General features: G+C 42.2%; 1 protein-coding gene across 1 annotated transcript in view; it reads left to right on the top strand.

The window, feature by feature from the left end:
- The window catches only part of cpt1a2b (carnitine palmitoyltransferase 1A2b), a 49,006-nt gene that overhangs the window by 20,098 nt on the left and 6,140 nt on the right, over window positions 1–22,768 (top strand). Inside the window, 7 exon segments of the mRNA XM_042011618.1 lie at window positions 1,230–1,425; window positions 6,282–6,470; window positions 8,495–8,600; window positions 12,226–12,303; window positions 12,305–12,343; window positions 16,939–17,103; window positions 20,029–20,157. Coding sequence (XP_041867552.1) covers window positions 1,230–1,425; window positions 6,282–6,470; window positions 8,495–8,600; window positions 12,226–12,303; window positions 12,305–12,343; window positions 16,939–17,103; window positions 20,029–20,157 — 902 coding nt within the window.

Raw genomic sequence — 22,768 nt, 5'->3', positions numbered from 1 at the left:
TAACCAAAATATTAACTTGGGCTAGTTCAAAAAATTTAATCCGGATAAAAGCTATCCGGATTTCGTAATCCATTTTTTCAGGACGGCGGATCACGTAATCCTGCTTACTTTTACCCCTGTTGTTCAAAGCAAAACAGGATTGGATCCCCCTCATCCAAAATCCCATTTTTCAGGATCACGTAATCCGGATTTCCAGCATGTAGATCCATGTGAAGAACAGCAGGTAGACGAGACGGTTTGCAGGCTTTGCGAGTGGAACCACCGGGAGCATGTAACTTCATACGTGCATGAATTGTCCTGCATAACATTGCGACAAGGCGGAAACTCTCTCTCTGACAAAGTTAAAGACGCACCGTAGCCCCGTGTGGAGGTAGCGGCCCAACCTCCCGCCCGACGGACGGGACGTGTAGAGGGATGCAGTCGTTAGAATTGTATTTTTTGACAGGTTCTTTACTGATTATGCATTGATGAATAACAAGAATTGAACATTTTGTTTGTTATTGGATTTGTTTGGGGGTTTATTTTGTGGGGACATGATCATGTCATGTTTTATTTTTACTTTATTTTTTTTACCGTTTTATTTTACTACGCTGAAAAACTTAATAGGAGCCTGTCGCTGAGTTAACTACTTTATCACTGTAACAGTTAAGTTAGGTGTAAAATACAAATATAAGCTCATTCACCGAATTAAGAGTTCTATTATTCTCTTATTTCTACTAAAATGTTTTGAACAACCCAAACTGAGGGTTTTATCCAGATAACAATGAAGATTACGTGAAGTGGATTTTGGAATCCGGATTTCCGTTTTGAGCAACGCATTTTCAAGATTTGATCCTATCCAATAACGTTTGACGATAACGATTACGTTTGAACAGCCGGCCCCCTTGATATTAAACACCCAAAATTTGTTTAATGGAAAATAATAAATTTATTTATTTTTGTTGTTTTTTTTTTCGTTTTTCCAATTAATCCTGAAAATCCATCCTTGCCGGTTCGGAACTCCATCCATCTTGTATCACTCAAAAAGTAGTCCAAATTATTTAAACTGATAAAATACTCGAGCCATCCTAAATTTGTTAAATGGGGGGGGGGGGATATAAAAATATATATATATATTTGCTTGTTTTTTTTGTTTTTTTTTAAAGTGGACTTTTCCAGCTTTGGTGACTCAGGAGGGTAATACCAGTACAATGGTAGGGAATCACTAATTATTCTTCTGTCCTTTACAGATGTGCTCCAGCACTGGCAGGACAGCGAGTTTGTGGCGGTGTACAACAGGGGGCGTTTTTTCCGCCTGTGGGTGTATCACGCCGGTCGGCTGCTTTCTCCCAGAGAGATTGAATACCAGATCCAGAAGATCCTGGATGATCCTTCACCCCCGCTTCCTGGAGAGGAAAGACTGGGAGCGCTCACCGCTGGAGACAGGTAACTCAAGAATCCAGTCTAGAAAATGACGTGGGGGCCAGGCAGGGACACAGACTGGGAACAGGGTGGATCATGTTAGACCTTTAAAATTAGGTCAAGATTTCAGGAAATAATTATTCATTACAACCAAATTCATTATTTGATGTAACAAGTTTAGAAAATTTTGCAAAAGCAAACTATTTTTTAAAATTAAATAGCAGTATAGAAGTACATTGCATCTGCGATCACTTGCACTAGGATGTCTGAGGTTTACCAGGTAAAGGTCATATTACACTGAATTTGTTAGACATAGTGTATTCCTGGGGTGGCACATGGGGGTGGCCGAGTCAGATTAAAGGGGGAGGCCAGGGCCCCTTTGACTCCCCTTTTGCTGTTCCTGGTCAGGTCACAGGATCTGACCAATCAGAGCAGACTGTCTCTGTCATTTCTCATCACTCGGCTGGTTGCTTCATGGGAACTTAAACTTTTCACAACGTCAAGTTGCTCACATTTCTCTGAATTTTTGCTTTGATTCTTTTCAGAATCAGACAATGAAGTTTAAGTCTGGGACACGTTTCTGTGTCTGGTCTGTTGATTTTCTGAATGGGCATGGGTGTGCACACGGTTGCAGATGTTTGGGTTGCATACAGCTGACAGCAAGAGGCAGCTGGTGGACCCTTGTAAGTGCACTAATAAAGTTAGATTCCCAAGTTACAACAAAGAGGATGCAAATTAATGAAAGCACTAAAACATGTATGAAGTTGTTTTTTACTCTTTTATATTTGTTAGTGAGCCATTTGAAATAAAATGGAAATCAATTGGAGCAATGTGCTAAATAATAAAATTAAAAAGATAATAGATCTAAAAAATAAAATAATAAATAGAAAATCATCTCAAATTGATCTTATAGTTAGAAAACGGACTTTGTTGCATCATTTTTTATTCTGTTCTTCAAGGATTCAAGGATTCAAGGAACTTTATTGTCATACCAGCTCACATTTACATGTTTATGGTACGAAATTAGAACTGAGGTCCCGGTTTGAGCCATAAGAAGGAGGGCAATAAGTGAAATAAAATAAGACATGAAGAAAAATAGAAATATAGGCTAAATATAAATAGAATATAAGCTAAATACAATAGAATATAAACAGCAAAATTTTTAAATAAAAATAACAGTAAACACTAAAGAGCCCAGTTTGCATGTGCAGCCTAGATAAATATGTGCAAGTATGTATGTGCATGAGGTAGTGATAGTCCAAAGTATAACATTTCTGATATTAATATTAATGATATTGCACTTATATGGACAGCAGGTAAACATGTGGACAGGAACTCCCCTGGGGGGAGTAAAGTGTTTGCAGTGCAGGTCTGTTTGTCGGAGTGGGGGGGGTGGGGATGGGGGGGTGGGGGCAGGGCAGGGCAGGGCAGCAGGGTTTGGACTGGTGTTCAGAGGTGGGGAAGTAGGGTGGGGTCTACAGGGCATGGCAAGAGTTCAGCAGTCTGACAGCTTCAGGGAAGAAGCTGTTCCTGAACCTGGTGGTCTTGCTCCTTATGCATCTCAGCCGCCTGCCTGAGGGGAGGGGTTGGAAAAGTCCATGTGCTGGATGGGTGGAGTCCTTCATGATGCGGAGGGCCCTCCCCCTGCATCGTGCTGTGTAGAGGTCTGAGGTGGTGGGAAGGCTGCTCCCCAAAGTCCTCTGTGCAGCCTTTACCACCCTCTGCAGAGCCCTCCTCTCAGCGGCGGTGCAGTTGCCGTGCCACACAGTGATGCAGGTGCAGAGGACGCTCTCCACCGCGCAGCGGTAGAAGCTCCTCAGGACAGAGCTCCCTAGTCCGGCTCGCCGCAGCTTCCTAAGGAAGTAGAGGCGCTGGTGTGCTTTCCTGACCAGCTGGGAAGTGTTGGTGTTCCAGGTGAGGTCCTCGGTTATGTGCACACCCAGGTACCTGTAGCTGGAGACCACCTCCACAGCTACTCCTCCGATGTGCAGGGGAGGAGTAGGGCGCTTATCCTTCCTGAAGTCCACCACCATCTCCTTGGTCTTCTTCACATTGATGCAGAGGTTGTTTTCTCTGCACCACTGCACCAGGTGTTCCACCTCCTCTCTGTATTCCGACTCATCGTTGTTGTTGATGCGTCCCACAACCGCTGTATCATCTGCAAACTTCACTATATGACAGCTGGGATGTCTCGCCGAGCAGTCATATGTCAGCAGAGTGAACAGGAGGGGGCTCAGCACACAGCCCTGAGGAGAGCCGGTGCTGAGGGTGATGGAGGAGGAGGTGGAGTTATGGATCCTGACAGTCTGAGGTCTGTTGGTCAGAAAGTCCAGGACCCAGTTCCCCAGTGTGTTACTCAGACCAAGGGTGGAGAGCTTCTGGACCAGTGTCTGTGGGATGATGGTGTTGAAGGCAGAGGAGAAGTCCAGGAAGAGCAGGCGGGCGTATGAGTTTCTGCTCTCCAGGTGGGTGAGGGTTGTGTGGACCACTGATGAGATGGCGTCATCAGTGGAGCGGTTCTTTTTGTATGCATACTGATGTGGGTCCACGGTGACGTTGATGGAGTCTTTGATGTGGGCCATAACCAGACTCTCGAAGCACTTCATGACTACCGGGGTCAGGGCTATGGGTCGGTAGTCATTCAGGCCTGTCACTGTGGGACACTTTGGGACGGGGACAATGGTTGCAGTCTTTAGACAGGTGGGAATGGATGCCAGCGACAGTGAGGTGTTGAAGATGTCCGTCAGCACCTCAGCCAGCTGGTGTGCGCAGTCTTTCAGTACACGCCCTGGGATGTTGTCTGGGCCAGCAGCTTTGCGGGGGTTGATTCCTTTCTTCCTCACATCAGCAGTGGACACACAGAGGGGCGTGTCACCAGGTGGTGGTGTTAGTCTATTGCAGGGAGGGGGGGAGTCAGGGTCCTCAAAGCGAGCGTAGAACCTGTTTAGTTCGTCTGGCAGGGAGGGGTCCTTTGGACATTGTGCATCCTTGGTGTTGTAGTCTGTGATGCACTTTATTCTCATCCACATGCTCCGGGGGTCGTTGGAGGTGAGGTGACCCTGAATCTTCTGAGCGTAACCCTTTTCTTCTGTCTTTATGTAAAATTCAAATGATTATTTATTGATTTTTACAAATAAAAAAAGCGTGATTATAATTATCTGTCACAGCACTATCATTAACTGTAAAAATAAATAAAAAAGAAGTGAAGGGAAAAGTGAGTGTAGGGAATGAGAAGGAAAATGAGATGGTTTGTCTGTGCTGTTTATCAAATAAACGGTTTACCTGAGATTTGAGGAGTAACAGGAAAAGCAATCATCTGCCGGTAAGGCCCTGTTCACACAACGTTTCCATGAAAAACCCCAAATTCTTACCTTTACACAAACATTTCCACAACAGCAAAATGAAAACTACCTCCATGCAGACTGGGAACGTTGTAGTTTGCATGCCAGGCCTTTAAGTGGGCGGTGAAACTTTGCAAAGACACAATTAACGCGTGCACCACATCCTCATCAGACCTGAGGACATAACAACCGCTTGTGTCGAGCTGCATCGGTTATCGAGCACAGTGCTTCCCAACATGTTTTCCTTAGAGATCCCATTCATGCACCTACAAATAAAAGCATGGACCCCTGCCCTGTGCTGAAGCCAAGCTCGGCTTTATTATAGTTAGCTTCTCACCATAGCTGAGGCGTTCTGAATCCTGTCCTTTGATTAAAACCAAAGTTAAGGTAACTATCAACATATTGCCTTACTTTGTGTAAGAAATGGGAGGAATAATCCGTACTGTGGCATTTCTCAGGCATGTTTCATTCAAGATTAACAGGATGGACATGAACTACTCCACTGCTGTAGCTCCACCAGCTCCGGACCTCATTAAAACACAGTACATGTACCAGAACTGCTTAGATCCATGAATTGCAGCTTATAAAGCTTTTTAAAAGATTTGACAAAGGATATCTGTTGTAAAATATTGTTGTAATGTATTGTTGTTCACTTTGGGACCTGGTTTCCACAGTATGTGTTTTCAGGCTCACAAAATGCTGGTTTCATATAAACGAAAAGTCCAGATGATAAAAACTTAAACAGATAAACCTCAGATCGTCTCTGTGTGGACACGGCCCGAATTTTATCCACACTGGCTCTGAAGTCAAAGCCTCGAGGACCCGCTGTGATCTTTGAGGGACTAAGATGACGTGACTGTCGTTGTCGTCTCCACAAGATTCCAGTTCATGTTTACACGGACAGGATAAGAAAATGTCACTGTGGGACTGTGGGACTGCAGGACAGCGGCCCCAAGAGGACCATCTTTGGACATTCCTGGTCTAAAGTATCCACCTGTGTGTTCAGAAAAATGCTGTATAAATCGTATTAAAGCAGGCCAGACTAAATGGTTTCATATCTCACTGTTTAATTCAAGTGTGTACGGTGACCAAACATAATGTGTTTGAAAAATGCTACAATAAGGTGTTTAGACTTTGGTCCCACTACATTTTCTCAGGATTAAATTTTTGGCACTGGCTGTGAGAAAATCCCTCCAGTTAATGGAAACAGTATTAATACCCCTTAGGTTTGTGATTTCAAGTCTTAATGGGCTCTGTTGTCGTGGAAAACGGGTCTTCTGGAAATATGATAAAGGGAGACACGTTTGTCAGCTGCTTGTTGAAAAATGCCACTTTACTATAAATGTTTTTAAATGCATCATTTTAATTGTTAAAGGACATCCTTCATGAACTCCCTGTTCTCTTTACTATTATCTTGACATTTTCTTAACTTTTTTATGGTTGGTCACGCATCTGCCTACACCTACATGTTGATGTAGACCAGTAATAAATAAATGAATATCACAAGTCTGAAATATTTGAAAATGTGTGTCCTCCCAGGATTCCTTGGTCTCAGATGAGAAAGCAGTACTTTAGTTCTGGTGTCAACAAGCGATCTTTGGACGCCATCGAGAGAGCAGCTTTCTTCGTTACGTTGGACGACGAGGAGCAAGGGATGAGGGGGGATGACCCAGCTGGAAACTTGGACCGCTATGCAAAATCTCTTCTCCATGGGAAATGCTATGATCGGTAAACACTAGAGACTCTGCCTTTTATAACCTTTTTTCTTTTGTTACTCCTCATAATTGTTTCAGCCCGAGTTATTTTACAGAAGTAATCCTCTTTTGAATCATGTTTATTAGTGAAGATGAATTGCATTAAAGCCTTACAGTAAATGCAACCAATATTTAAAGTTGTACTTCAGTAGTTATTAACGCAACTGAAAGCTTCCTCAGAATTTTACATTTCTAGGCATTTACCAGGAAAAGCAAACTCGGTGGTATGACTCTCAATCTTCCTCATTCTGTGAATTCTCAAACTTGTCACATAAGTGAATGCTGGAAAGCTGAAACTTTAACCCTTCAGCATGACAATGACCGTAAGCATACCTCCTGATCAACAACAGAAGAAGAAAATGATAGTTTCTGAACGACCCAATCAGAACTTAGACCTAATTCCAGCAGAAGATCTGTAGAGTGACATGAACAAGATATGCCTTCATAATCTGACAGATTTGGGAGCACATTTGTCTCTTTTTCAGTTCAACTTTCCAGGTTATCAGCATTATATTAATGCTGGGAAAAGTTTTAACATCACAAAAACCTGCCATTTTAACTTTTTTTATATCCGCTACAACCTCCCAAAACTTTCTTGACTCTTATGTGTTTTTCTCAAAACCTGCACATATGCAGCAAACCTTCATGTATCAGGATCTGGGGACTTGTTTATAAAGCTGGCGCAGGTACAAAAACCAGCATACGCCAATTATCGTCAACTTTAGGGATTTATAAAAACCAAACTTGGTGGGAGACTGTCCCCACCTCCACCGAAACTTTGGCCCTGGCGTACGCACACAAACTGGTGAAACAGGAAACTGACATAAAAAAAAAAAACAAAGAAATTATGTAAAATGTGAGACATTTGTTCACAACCAAATTTTACTTTTCACACCACATGTTATATATTAAAGCTATTTTAAAAAAATGAATACAGAGACACATTTTATATTAATACTCCTAAGAGTGCACTCTCTCTTTCTGAAGAAGTCATCCCAACGTGTAGCAGTCATTAAAGTAACAGGTGGAAAGTAGCTTCAGTTCTCCACTCTAAGACCCAGCAGAGGGGGACACAGACTAGACCCTGAAAGTCTGGAAGTGATCCAACGCTTAGGAAACATGCAAGAGGCGGATTTTTGGAAAATTATTTTATTTATTAATTTTTTATTTATAATTTTTCTCACAAAGCTTTTTTAGTGTTGTGCGAATTTCTGTCCAGACGGTTTTCATTTCCCGCAACTGCTTGTCCACCTGGTTCATAGCGGTGATCCTGTCCCTCTGCAGCTGCAGGACTTCCTCCGAGGACACGGCTGCTGCAGTGCTGGATGGATCTCTGGCCTCACCCTCTCCACCCACAGCTGCAGCACCGTCCACCCAGCTGGAGCACCCAGGAGCTAGAAAGAAATATTATTTAACACTAAATAAACTGGTACCCATATCAGCTGTATCTGTTATTTATTTATAAATTTAAACAAGGACTAAATTACTGGCATATCTTTTATAAATCTAAAAGTTTTTGTGCGCTACATTTCCTTTTTTCCTACGTACGCCACATGTAGTCATCCTTGCTACTCACAGCTAATCAATAAGCCCCTGGTCTTCCAACAGACTGGAACACAAGGGTCGCCCTACCTCAACCTCTCTGATACTGTAGTCTTACTTTCTTTCCTGTAATGCATCAAAAACATCTGATTGATGTTTAAAGTCTGATGTTAAATTGGACTTAAAGTTGGAACCCTCACCCAAAGTTTTAAAAAAGAAATCCTAGAGGAAAATCCTGTATCTGTTTTGCATAAAATCAGCCCAAAAATCATTTTTAATATTTTATCAGGGTGAGGACAAAAAGGCCAAGAAAACAGATGAAGAGCAGCTCTTCTTTTTCACCCATCAGCATTATTTAGCAGATTTAATGATGATTTGTAAACTTCTAACTTCATCATTTATCTAATAAATTTAATCAGGACAAAACCCTGAACATCTTGTTTTCTTCTTGTTCAGGTGGTTTGACAAATCCTTCTCCATCGTGATCTACAAGAACGGGAAGAGTGGGCTGAATGCCGAGCATTCCTGGGCCGACGCACCGACTGTGGCTCACCTATGGGAGGTGTGTGTGTGAGTGTTTGCTAATGTGTGAGCTCATCTCTTTAAAAGAAAATAAACAGAGGTGAGGAAACAGCTGCCGTCACCGTGGCTGCTCAGTTCATTGCCAAGCTACTGGAATGTGGCAGCAAATATTTCACTCAGTTTGATTCAGTTCATCATTTTTTTTATATAGCGCCAGTTTGCAAGAGTCACCTTAAAGCACTTTTACAGAAACAATTCCCCCTGGATAATTACTGAGCTAAGACTCTTAGATTCAGTCCTCTGACCTAAGCAGGAAGTGCTTTGCAGCAGGAAGGAAAACCTCCTGTTGATCGAAGCTCAGGAAGGGTGGGTGTCTGCCTCCACTAGTTGAGGGGGGTGTAGAGGGCAGGAAATAGGGGTCAACGAGCTTTGTAACTTGCATAGTTACATTTTTCCAATACGTATAAGGTTAAAGGTTTTTTTCTCTTTTTGACAAGCTGCTTGAGAGTGGTGGGGTTTCTCTGAAGTCGGCACCTAATACAATGTTTTTGTTTTGTTTTGTTTTTAGCTTGAAGCCATAAAAATCCTGAAGATCCTTGTCACATGTCTTCAGGCCTTCAGGTTAAGGACGTGTCATAGCTTAATATATCAGAGATTAAAGCAAAGATGTAAGCAGACAACAGATGTCCTGCCAAAACTGGTTTACATTCCCTCCAGCGATGAGATGGGAATCCAGCCAGTGGGAATATCTGCAGGTAATGGATAAGTTATGGGGTTTTTCCAGCAGGAATCTTTTAAAACAAAGACTTGGCAGTGTTAGACTGGAGGTTCCTCTGATATTATTACATCAGCTTCTTTTCCCCAGTGATGGGTTAAGTTTTATTCACTGAGACAAAACTTTTTAGTAAATTGTGGATATAGGTCAATATCTGTCATATTTATGATCCCTCAGTGTTGGTTTAGCTCTTGGGAAGATTTTAATCTGCAGAGGAAAGGATTTCTCCTCTCCGCCTGTGAACTTGTCATGTTTTGTGTCCTGTGTTTTTCCTACTAATGCTTTTGTGTATAAATATTTATATGGATAAGCTCCCCTTGCTTTACTGGTATTTTGTCAACTGGCCAACAACACCACATTACGCATCACTTTCACACACTGCCATGTAAGGCGCTCAGCCACGACCACAGGAGCAATTTGAGGTTTGGTGTCTTGCTCAGGGACACCACGACATGAACTTGACAGGCTGAGGATTGAACTGGCAACCCTCAGGCTACAAGATGACCACTGTAACCACTGAGCCACACCATCCCTAAACTACTATGGGATTGACAACAGAACCAGCATCCTGGAAGTCCCTCCACTGTCCTCATTCAGTCCTGACCTCCTTCACTTCTGCCAGCCCCTCTGGATGCCATCTCTACTTTGAGATGTCATTCACCAGCTTGTAACAGGTGTCTGACACCGAGCAGCCCCAGTGCTTTCCAGAATGACTGTCCAGGAAAGCCCCTGCAGCCACCCTCCACCGGTAGATTCCAGGCTCTCCACCCCCTCTGATGGCTGATATCATGACCTCATGCCTCATGCCTGCTGAAGCTCAGCTCCTACAGTATGCAGTTTCTGTCTGTAAAGTTTGTTTGGGAAATTCCAGTTTGACTTCTGTTTAACTTGATCTGACATTGATCGATCTTTGATCTCATGATTTATCTAATGTAAAAACAGAAGAATGAAGAACATGAAACCCGCTAGCCTCATACATATTGTTTACTTAATGTTCCAGTATTCTGATTATTCTTCTGTCATGTTATCACAGTGAGTTGAATCTCCTTTTTAATGATTAATCTCCATGTTAACAGCATGTTAGTAATCCTTAGACAAGTGACGATGGGAGAGAGGGGGAATTCATCCTGGGCAGGTTGTTCATTAACCATTTAAACACTAATGGAATGAAATGGTTATTTCTGTGCATAGTGGTGTCATTTCTTGGAATATCCTCAAGTGCTTCATATTTCTTTAATTTGTGCAACTTAAGCTAAAAGGTCATGAAAGTCCATGGCAATAATAACTTCAAAGTGTTGAAATTATGCCATAAATATAATATATACACAAAATCTGACTCTTTTAATCACGTTTTACTAAAAAACTAAAAAAACAAAAACAAACAAACATAAAAAAAACCCAGCTAAATATTTTTTATTTAAATGTGGATGAAATTTTCAGGAAATCTTCAAAATGGAATGAGGAACAACTGAGTAGATTTTGGGGTGATCTGGATCACGGCCTAGATCGAGGAATTTTTAAAGGATTCTTTACAGGTGCGTGCAGGCTCGAACATCCGGAAAAATCGGTAAACTTGGTCGTATCTGGATCTTTGACCGATGAAAACACAAGGTTGCTAAACCGTAACACGACTGATTTTCGGCATCAATCTTCGTAGATGTTTCTTTGATTTTCATAGTTTTCTTTAAATTTGCCAAAAAGTTGTGTTGTCATTGGCTGCCATAATGACAGGAGGAGGAGGGGGGGGGGGGGTTGGAGAGTATGGAGATGTTTGGTCCCTGTATGACCGGTGCCAGAGCATGGTCCACATTTCCTGCAATAATTTGAATTAGTTTCCAGTGAAGTTTGGACGCTGATGAGGCTGCCATTCGTCACTGATTCTGTTCATATCTTTTATGGACAGAATTTCTGGGTGCAGCCGAGGTGTGGAGGGGGTCCGGCTTGGTGGCCTCGGGATTGGGTCTCTGCTTTTTGCAGATGATGGGTTTTTGATGGCTCCACCAGGCCTTGATCTTCAGCTCTTGCTGGAGAAATTCACCACAGAGTGTGAAGTGGCTGGGATGAGTATCAGCACCTCCAAATCTGAGACCATGGTCCGCAGCCGTAAAAAGGATGGAGTGTTTTCTCCAAATTGGGAATGAGGTCCTGCTTTAATTGAGGAGTTCACGTATCTCCGGGTCTTGTTCACAAGTGAGGGAAGGATGGAGCGGGAGATCGACAGGCGGATCAGTGCGGCGTCTGCAGTGATGAGGACTCTCCATCAGTCTGTCGTGGTGAAGAAGGAGCTGAGCTAAAAGGCAAAGCTCTTGATTTATGGCTTGATCTATATTCCTACCCTAACCTATGGTCATGAGCTGTGTGTAGTGACCAAAAGAACAAGATTGTGAATACAAGGGGAGTTTCCTCCGCTGGGTGGCCGGGCTCTCCTTTAGAGATAGTGTGATAGGAGGAGTCGCTGCACCTCCACATTAAGAAGATCCAGATGAGGATGAGGTGGCACAGGAATCTGGTCAGGATGCCTCCTGGACACCTCCCTGGTGAGGTGTTCCAGACACATCCCACCAGGAGGAGACCCTGTGGAAAACCTAGGACACGCTAAAGGAATTACGTCTCCCTCGAGATGAGCCGGAAAATGTGGCGGGTGAGAGGGAATTCTGAGCTTTCCTGCTTAGGCAGCTGAGCCGACCCCACATAAGCAACAAGATAATGAATGGATGAATGTCAGCAAGGTCACCATTCCTATCTTGATTTTTAATCTTTTACGCCTCGTGCACACTTCCTAATCAACACATACGGCGCCCCTCTTGGTCATTGGGAGTTTAATATCTAGAGAAACTTTTGCTCCACACCCTCCCAACAAAAAGTAATTTAATTTTCTGTCTATTTCCAGTACACTCTGGCCACAGATGCTTTCCAGCTGGGATACACTGAGGATGGACACTGTAAAGGCGAAGTGGAGCATTCTCTGCCCCCCCCCTCAGAGGCTTGTGTGGGACATCCCATCAGAGGTATGAACACTGCTTGATGTGCGTTTGAACTTGTTGGTACTGGATGTCCTGACAGGAACCAAAGCCAGGTCCTTGATTAGGATCAAGTAAGTGTCAGTAAAAGGCTGAATTAGGGCTTGGGTTTGGTTTGGTGTATGCCTAAAACATACGTGTACTCACCAGTACACTTAAACAACAAACAATCTTAATATTTCTGACAACTTTACCTTATGGTTCTACATTTTGCTTTTAACTCTTAAGGTCAATCATAATCAAATAACCACTACAACTCTGGTCCAATCAGACCAGAACAGTTTTTTTTTTTAGTTGTTGAAATCTTGAATTTCTCACAAATAAGCCTGAACCTACAGCCAGGATGTGGCAGTTTCCATGTTTTATTACAAACTGGCTTAAAATGTATATTTGTTGAGTTTTGAACATGCTAACCGCATTCCAAATGCTAAATATGTTACTGTCAAGCAAATAAGAAATAATACAGAAACCACGAAAAGAAAAACTTTGTGTGTGACTTTTCGTCCCACCAAGTCAGTACTTTGTGTTTCCGTCTTCTGCAGCTGTTACAGCTGCATGTTGTGCACGTTATGTAACTGACGTCTAACCACTGGGATATTTACAAAGCCTCACTTCACACAGCATCTGAGGCTCACATGTCAGCTGGACGGCTGCGTGCATGTTTCCAGCCAGTTCTGAAACAAGGAAACGTTTCTGTTGACTTTGTTCTTTTGTTAATGTCTCGATATCTAAAGCCTGTGTTTAGGTATTGTTATTATCTTGTTAATGGGAGACGGAGACAGCAGCTGCAACTTGTCATCCTATAAATAACATCAGACTCCAGCTGCGGGCAGGACAGGCTTCTTGATCTGCTGGGCTACCAGCCCTAAAACACAAACACATATCTGTGGAACATTAAGGGTTTTCTCAATTTCCACACAAAACAACATGCCTGAGACTCATTGAGGCAATCTGTTTGCCCACTGTCTGGACTGATTTCTGTCTGGACTTGTAACTCAGATATCTGATATCTTCTCACGCTGGTATTTTTAGAAAAAAACTTAAAAAAAATACCCACATAAAAATACTTTTAACCCTGTCCTCACTATGAAAAGAGCAAAATGTTTCTTTGCAGCTCTAGGCAGTTTTTATTTTTCTTTGAACAATAATAAATATATATATATATATATATACACACACACACCCGCATGTAGATGGATGGTTGGTTTGTTAGTTGGTCTCATTTCCAACTGTTAAGGGAAGGTGAACGAAGTATGATTTGAGAATAGTTTGGTTCAGTGATTCCCAACCCCGTTCATGAAGGCAGACTATCCTGCAGGTCTCACATGTCTCTCTATGTCATACCTGCTTCACATTCATGGCTCATTAGCAGACTTCTGTAGACCTTGTCAGAGAACTATTTAATTTGAATTAGGTGTGTTGCAACATGGACATGGCAGGGTAGTGGGCCTTGAGGACAAGGGTTGGGCATCACTGTTTCAGTTCATGGTTCAGCGTAAGTTTACCTGACATTTTTCAGTGGGGTTGATGAACCAAGATAAGACCTTGATTTGCAAGATAAGCAATGTTATTGAAAGATTTTTTTTTAAAGTATGAATGAACGTTTGATGTACAACATGCGAGTTAAAAATAAGGAATCGTGCTAAAAGAACAAAACAACAAAAAGGAAATTATTTGTTAAAGATGGTGAAATCGCAGGCCCTCAATCAGCAATGCATTTCTGCAGTCCTGGTGGTCCAATCTCAAGGAAATGGTTCCTATTTGGGCTCTGATGCTAAACCAGCCCTGTTGGAAAAATCCTTTCAAGTCAGGCCAACTCAAAGGACCACTAATATATGAGGTTGGAGATGTTGTACACAAACCAGACCACCAGGTATAAAAGCCCCAATCAATCGTAGCATTAGCCTGTCAATTCCAGATAGACTTTAAAAAAAAAAACCCGAGCTCCGACATGAGCATTACCTGCAGCAAAGAAAGAGCCCGAGATTTTGTTCCTGAAGTTTTGATGTTGTCATATCAGCCACCGGGTTTTTGAACGCTTCTTAACAGGAGCAGAGTGAGCAAGCTCAAATGAACAAAAACACCCAGAAAAACAAGCCCCAAAACCCAGGACTGAAAAGAAAATAATAATAATTATTATGCATGCGACTTCACAGAAAAACAAAACTAAGTTGCAAATAAAAGGTTGGCAAATTCTCTGGCACAGTCCTCTGTATCTCTCCTTTTGTTTTTATCTAGCTGGCTTTCTTTCTCCTTCACCAAAAACATTGTGCCAGTTAAAGTAAAAGCACCCTGTTCAGTTTTAAATTTTAGGTCCGGGTCCATATGGGACAGGTTCTAGGGTTCAGAACCAGACCGCGGTCTGCTTGTTAGTGACCTCTTATGTAGGCTCTAAATAATGCGGTGAAGGGTGAGGTGTAAACTTTGAAGGGAAGTTAGTTGGAGGGAAAGACTTCCTTCAGTCACCTACTTAAAAAAAGGAAACCTGGAGTTCTATTTTCACTTACGTCTGTTTACAAGTTGTTGCAACTAATTTTTCATGCTTTCTTCTGAAATATTAAACCTTTAGAGGATAAGATAAGATAATCTTTATTAATCCCACATGGGGAAAGTTCCCTGTTACAGCAGCTCAAAAGGAGATAAAACAAGTTAAATAAAATACAATTAAATGAAAGAAACATTATATACACAATACAATTAAAGTGCATAATTAACTGAGCGTTAACATTCACTGTGTGCAAATCAAAACCATAAATACATCTCCTTCCGGAAAAGCAGGTTGTTAGTTGGTTTCCTTGGAGGAGAGGGGAAAATTTTACATGTGCAGCTGGTCCAAATCCTGTAGCTTCTAAAAACATTATAACTTGGGTTTTCCCAGTTTCACTCTGTGTCCTGTTTTGTTTTGGACTGGAGCTTTTGTGCTTTAGGAAAAATCAGCGAAAATCCTGTCATCTTAATGGGCTGAAGTCATACTATTGTGACATGGGAGACAAAACTTTTCTGGGAGATAAATCAAAAGTTAAACTCTTGTTTGCCATGGGGACACTTTGGCTGTATAACCCCATGAAGCAGAGCAATTAAAAGAAACTACATTTTCCTATGGGAAAATTTGTCCTATGGGACAAATTGTTTGAAGTCTTTGGCCAGTAGGGCCGCACATTCCCCTCCACTATTACACTTATACAATCAACACTAAGTGCCATTGTATTTTTATTTAGATCACAGTCACTTGAAGTCACAGTAACATTACCTGCTGGCTTTTAGTGCCTTCCATCAGTGTGAACGGCAGTCCTATGTGTCCCAAAATGTCAAAAGTGGTGCGATTACAGTTTAGTCACAGCTAAAAAATTATTAATTTACCATTTATAAGTTATGAGCAGTGTACTGATGTTCCAGTTCTGGCCTATGGGCAATTTAAATATATATATATATATATATATATATATATATATATATATGTATTTTACCACATTTTTGCTCAAATTGGTCGATAAACTTCACTCCTAATCGGATCAACATAAACGTTTTTACAAATTTTTAGTGTAGTTAAGACTGATTAAAAAGCTCCCAGAAAGCACTTTTATGGCATTTTTTAGTGTTTTCCCATGATGGTGACATTATGTAATTAAATTGCAATTAAAGGTTAAAATAATTTGCATTAGGACTTGAGTTAAATAAGGAATTATTCTTTAATATTTATAATAGTTTTGGGAAAGGATCTTTTTGTCCACTAATGACCCAAATGTTTAGTAAATTGTGGTGACCCACAAGAGTTTATCATGGTGTGATCCTTGGATGGTTGAATCCTGAAGAAACAAGAAATATTAGCAGTTAAACCATTTTTAATTTAACTAACAGAGTTTCCAGTGTTTACATCAATTATGTAGATTAACAATTCCGTGTTTGATCAAGTCAAATTTAATTTAATTCACTTTAAAACGTTTTTATATAGCATTTTTAAAACCTACCTCAGTTGACCAAAGTGCTTCACAACAACTGCAGATACAAATGAAACACAAATAAAACAAACAAAATTACAATCACAAAAGGAAGCCAAGGTCAATTTTAGTTTGCTAACATTAGAGAGCCAGGGAGCAGAGCTGGGTTTTCAGTCTAGACTGTCCTTAAGACTGAGAGGACCTGAGAGAATTATACAGCACTTTTCATACCAAAGAGCAACAACAAGAGTCCTTTACACAATAACAATTGAATAACAAATAATTTCATCATCAAATTAAAAATAAGCCTTCACATACCCAATAGATCACAACGTGCCTTACTAATATTTTATTGATATTTGACATTTTTCTATTTGAATAGATGCTGTAGGACTGTTTATTGAATAGATGTATCAGTGTACAGCACCAGTCTAGAGTTTAGACACATTCAAAGTTAACGAGTAGGTGCATCCAAACTTCTGACTGGTACTGTGGATTCATGTAATGTTACACCAACTGTATGTCTGTAACTCTGTATAAGCCTTTCCACACTTTGGGAAGTTGAAATGCTAGCTAGATATCTCCATAAGTAATGTCAGTCAAAGTTAAGCTGTGTCTCTAATGGTCTTTTTCTCTCTGCTTTAGGTTCAGACTCAGATCAGTCGCTCCCTGGTTGTGGCCCAGGCCCTTGCCAATGACGTTAACTGCCATGTGTTCCCCTTCAGAGACTTTGGAAAAGGACGAATCAAGAAGTGTCGGATCAGCCCTGACGCATTCATTCAGATCAGCCTACAGCTGGCTTACTTTAGGGTAACAGTTTAATGAAATACTCATCATTTGTAATGTGTTTTAACCAAAAAAGTTGATTTGTGTTAACAGATCAACTTATGTATGAGCTTTTCTGTCATATTAACATCTTTTATACTTTGAAATGAAAAACACTTGAATGCAATTTAAATCCAGATGCCCCAGCTTTCCACCAGAACTTGAAATCTGAGATTAGTCTGGAAGCATTAAAAGAGCGAAATTCTACCCACACATACAAGCTGATTCTTGGCCAAATGTCACCGGATCCAAGTGTGTCAGGCCAAGTGTGCACACATTTCACTCAAACACCTCATGGATGTCTGACAGTCCCAGTGGCTTCTTTGTGGTTGGCTTCAAGGTTTTTGCGCCATGTTCTCCGTTGTCAAACATAAGCATGCTGTGCTGCATTCACGGGGTGATGGAAATTCCCCATTCCCATGTTTGCTAGTCGTGCTTCCAGCCTTTTTTAAGTTCAAGCTTCTATTGTAACATGTCGAAAAATACACTTGATGTCGGTTTAAGTCAGTAACTCAGTTTTCTGAATAGATAACAAATTTAAAAAAACTACCAAATCTATGACAGAACTTTAATGAGTTGTCTTCCAACATGAAGAGTTTTTCTTATATTTTTCCAGTCAGAAAGATTTTCTCTTTTTATGCCAACGTCACATGTATGCAGCATTCACTGCAGAACATTCAGGTCTCATAGTATAAGTAGAGCTCTGCCGTGCTGACAAAAATATATACGCTATGAGGGCAAGTCATTATGATATCAGACTTATCAGAATGATGTAATAATTTCCTGTCATCGACCCAATAATTATCGGGCCAATAGTTATCATGCATCCCTAGAGTAAAATAAAACTGGAAGTAAAAATAAAAACAAAGAAAGTAAATGAGTGAAGGAGCAATTTGAAGCTCGGACTCCCATCTGATTGGTGATGGGAGTCCGAACAGATGCACAAATCATTAACCAAAGAAAAATATCCAGGAATTGCAGCAGACTTTAATAAAAGACGGATTTTGGCACTACTTTTACTGAGGAGGGGGAGAAGGAGCATGTTACTTCATGATATCCTTCATGGGAGGTAAAGCTGGGAAAGTTTAGTCTCATCCTCCTCCTGTATCAGGACCGTTCCCTGCTCTGGTGAGCCTGAGTGAGGAGTGAATAACATCCTTTTAGTAAATTTTGCACTGAGATCCACACAAACCAGAAGCAACCTCAGGCAGACATAACCATATGATGTGTGGCTGTTTATCTGAGATGTGATGGGAGATCCTCTTCACATGTCAGTCATCCACCCCCACCTTGACAGTCCCCCTCTCAGCTCCACCCATTTTTGGATTTTCCGGGAATGACCATACACGTGACGCTTCAATAAATAAAAAAAAAAAAAAAAGAATGAGCTTCAATTCAGCTCTTCAGAAACCTGAATGGGTGTCGTCACCGAGGCTCCGTCCATCTTTTATATACTGTCTATGCAACACACAGACATTTTTATCCTTTTATCCCATTCAGACTGGATCTAACACATGCTTTTCTTTTCCTTTCACCGTCTCTTATTGTTTATTTATTAACCCTTTGATGCATAGTGTCCACTACAGAGGACACATATTTAAAGGCTGTTTTTAAACGTATGCATGGGTGTGGATTGTACATTAGCAACTTCATTGGACATTAGTGAGTCACCAATACTCTGCCAATAACTACATAACTACTTAATAACTATTAACTTAATAACTACATTTGATATAGTATATATACATTGTAATTACCATGTTTGCTTCAGTGATAAACAGGACAAGAAAATTATCCATGTGTTTTTATAGAAAATTTCTATTATATTAATAGTACAAAATTTTATTTTATAAATATTTTCATAGATCAAATAGAAAAATGAATACACTGAGTAAAAGTTAAAATAAGATTAAAAAAGAGAAAAACGTCAATGTGCATGTCTGTAGAAGTAAAATATTTTATTTAAAAAAATGTGGTATTGTTTTGTAATAATTCATGCACCAGAGGGTTAATAAATATAAGTTTATATTCAATAGATTCCAATAAACTTCTGTGGTTTTTCTGTTTTTCTGTTCAAAGGAAGATGAATTAGTCTTTTCCAGAAAAAAAACCTTCATGTTTATTTATCCTGACTAAATAATTTTCTCCCAAAATGGAAAAATATGATTTTTATCATTTCTGCCCAGAAGCATGTCCTCTACTACATCAGTGGTTCTCAGACTTTTTAATCCAGGACCCCTAAGAATAGCATACATTGTTGTTTTGCGACCCCCACGCAACTTAGTGATTAATTGTGTGATGCATCAAATATGTCATCCTGCAGTATTTCTAAATGTAAGGCTGGAAAACTGGAACTGGAAGGTGGATAAAGTGGCTTTTGGCAGTTGACCTTTGTAACAAGGTTCCTACGTGCTTCTTTTATCAGTTTCTCTTGTGGATATAATGTCAAATTTAGATTTTTAATATGACAAGTGCACTAACTTTGTTGTTAAGGAGTTAATATGTTTAAAAAAAAAGTTAAGGTGATAATGTCAAAGATTTATCTTTTCATTAATGGTTTTAATTTAGACAGCCCTGGGAAAAATGCCAAATTTATTTGATTAAATGTAGGCTATACATTTTTTAACAATTATCTTGCAATCCTCGTGTGTGTCCTTAACCCCAATTTGAGAACCTCTGCCCTAGATCTAGTTTGTTCTTATCTTTAATCTTTTTCTGAGCCTGTTTCCTGTTTCTCCCAACCTCTTCAGCTCAAGTTCCAGTAGCTGTCCAGCAGGACACTCATAACAGCAGCCTTCAGTCACTTGACCTAAAACAGAAGCATACACAGAGTTGTTTATAGTTGCTTCTAGTTTTTTCCTTTGTGCCTAAATTTCCATCTTTTCCTGTGTTTGTCTCCACCTCCTCCAGGATCGTGGTGGTTTCTGCCTGACTTACGAGGCATCAATGACGCGTCTTTTCAGGGAGGGAAGAACAGAGACTGTAAGGTCCTGCTCCAGCGAGAGCTGCGCCTTCATCAGAGCTCTAATAGGTGGAGAGGTAATTTATGTTTCAGTCCCATCTCTTGTGTGTCAGAGTGCAAAAACACAAATTATCCTTCCTTAAGAGGTTTATTTAACCTTGATACCAAAAGAGCTGGGACATTGTTTAAAATGTAAAGAAAAACAATGCAATGATTAGTAGATCTCATGAAACCTTATTTTATTCCCAATTGATCATAAACAACATATCAGATGTTGAAAATGAGACATTTTACTATTTTATGGAAAATTTGAGCTAATTTTTTATTCTTAAGGCAGCAACACATCTGTAAAAAGTAGTTCCAAGCATTGTGTAGCATCCCTTTTATTCATCGATTTTCTTCCGCTTATCCGGAGTCGGGTCGTGGGGGCAGCTGCCTAAGCAGGGAAACCCAGACTTCCCTCTCCCCGGCCACATTCACCAGCTCATCCGGAGGGATCCCAAGGCATTCCCTGGCCAGCCGAGAGATGTAGTCCGTCCAGCGCGTCCTAGGTCTTCCCCGGGGCCTCTTTTCGGTGGGACGTGCCCGGAACACTTCACCAGGGAGGCGTACAGGAGGCATCCTAACCAGGTGCCCGAGCCACCTCATCTGGCTCCTCTCAATGTGGAGAAGCAGCGACTCCACTCTGAGCCCTTCCCGGATCACCAAGCTTCTCACCCTATCTCTGAAGGAGGGCCCGGCCAAAACTCATTTCGGCCGCTTGAATTCGCGATCTTGTTCTTTTGGTCACTACCTACAGCTCGTGACCATAGGTGAGGGTGGGAACGCGGACCAAGCTCTGACACCGGTCGTACAGGGACCTGGCAGCTCGTACAAGCGAGTCCAGCACTCCATACTCCCCACAGGAGTCCCCAGGGTACACGGTCGAATGCCTTCTCCAAGTCCACAAAGCACATGTAGATGTTGGTCAAACTCCCATGCCCCCTCAAAGAGCCTGAAGAGGGTGTAAACCTGGTCAACTGTTCCACGACCGGGACGAAAACCACAATACTCCTCTACAATCCGAGGTTCGACTATCCGACGGACCCTCCTCTCCAGCACCCCTGAATAGACCTTACTGTGGAGGCTGAGGAATGTGATCCCCCTGTAGTTGGAGCACACCCTCCGGTCCCTCTTTTTGAAGAGGGGGACCAACACCCCAGTCTACCAGTCCAGGGGAACTGTCCCGGTGTCCATGCAATGCTGCAGAGGCGTGTCAGCCAAGACAGCCCTACAGCATCCAGAGCCTTAAGGATCTCTGGGCGGACCTCATCCACCCTCGGGGCCCTGCCACCAGGGAGCATTTTAACCACCTCAACGACCTCAGCCCCAGAAATAGGAGAGCCAACACCAGGGTCCCCAGACTCCTGCTTCCTTATCGGAAGACGTGTTGGTGGGATTGAAAAGGTCTTTGAAGTATTTTTCTCCACCGCCTCACAACGTCCTGAGTCGAGGTCAGGAGCCCCCCATCCCCACTGTACACAGTGTTGATGGAGCACTGCTTTCCCCTCCTGAGCCGCCAGACGGTGAACCAGAATTTCCTCGAAGCCATCCAGAAGTCATTCTCTATGGCCTCTCCAAACTCCTCCCATGCCCGAGTTTTTGCCTTAGCGACCGCCGAAGCTGCATTCTGCTTATAGCCTGCTGATACCCATCAGCTGCCTCTGGAGTCCCACAGGCCAAAAAGGCCCGATAGGACTCCTTCTTCAGCTTGACGGCATCCCTCACTGCTGTTGTCCATCAACAAGTTCGGGTGTTACCGCCACGACAGGCACTGACGACCTTACGGCCACAGGTACGGCTGGCTGCCTCAACAATAGAGGCACGGAACACAGCCCACTCTGACTCAATGTCCCCACCTAAACCTGCAACATGGTAGAAGCTCTGCCGGAGATGGGAGTTGAAACTCTTTCTGACTGGGGGATTCTGCCAGACATTGCCAGCAGACCCTCACGCTTGGGTCTGCCAGCCTTGACTGGCAACCTCCCCCACCATCTGAACCAACTCTTGATCAGTTGACAGCTCCGCCCCTCTCTTCACCTGAGTGTCCAAGATATGCGGCCACAATTCCGATGATACCACTACAAAGTCAATCATCGAACTACAGCCTAGTGTCCTCGTGCCAATAGCACATGTGGAAACTGTTATGCCTGAACAAGGTGTTCATTATGGACAGTCCATGACGAGCACAGAAGTCCAAAAACAAAGTACCACTTGGGTTCAGATCAGGGGACCATTCCTCCCAATCACGCCCCTCCAGGTCTCGCTGTCATTGCCCACGTGAGCATTGAAGTCCCCCAGTAGAACGAGGGAGTCCCCGGAGGGAGTGCTTTTCAACACCCCCTCCAAGGACTCCAAAAGGGTGGGTACTCTGAAGTGCTGTTTGGTGCATAAGCACAAACAACAGTCAGGATACGTCCCCTCACCTGAAGGCGGAGGAAAGCTACCCTTTCGTCCACCGGGGTAAACCCCAACACACAGACGCCAAGTCGAGGGTCAGTGAGCATGCCCACACCTGCTCGGCGCCTCTCACCGGGAGCAACTCCATAATGGAAGAGGGTCGAACCCCTCTCAAGGACAGTGGTTGCAGAGCCCAAGCTGTGTGTCGAGGTGAGTCCAACTATATCTAGATGGAACTGCTCAACCTCG

This window comes from Melanotaenia boesemani, chromosome 2 (assembly GCF_017639745.1).
Source record: "Melanotaenia boesemani isolate fMelBoe1 chromosome 2, fMelBoe1.pri, whole genome shotgun sequence".
Classification (NCBI taxonomy): domain Eukaryota; kingdom Metazoa; phylum Chordata; class Actinopteri; order Atheriniformes; family Melanotaeniidae; genus Melanotaenia; species Melanotaenia boesemani.
This window is presented reverse-complemented; position numbering and strand designations above follow the sequence as displayed.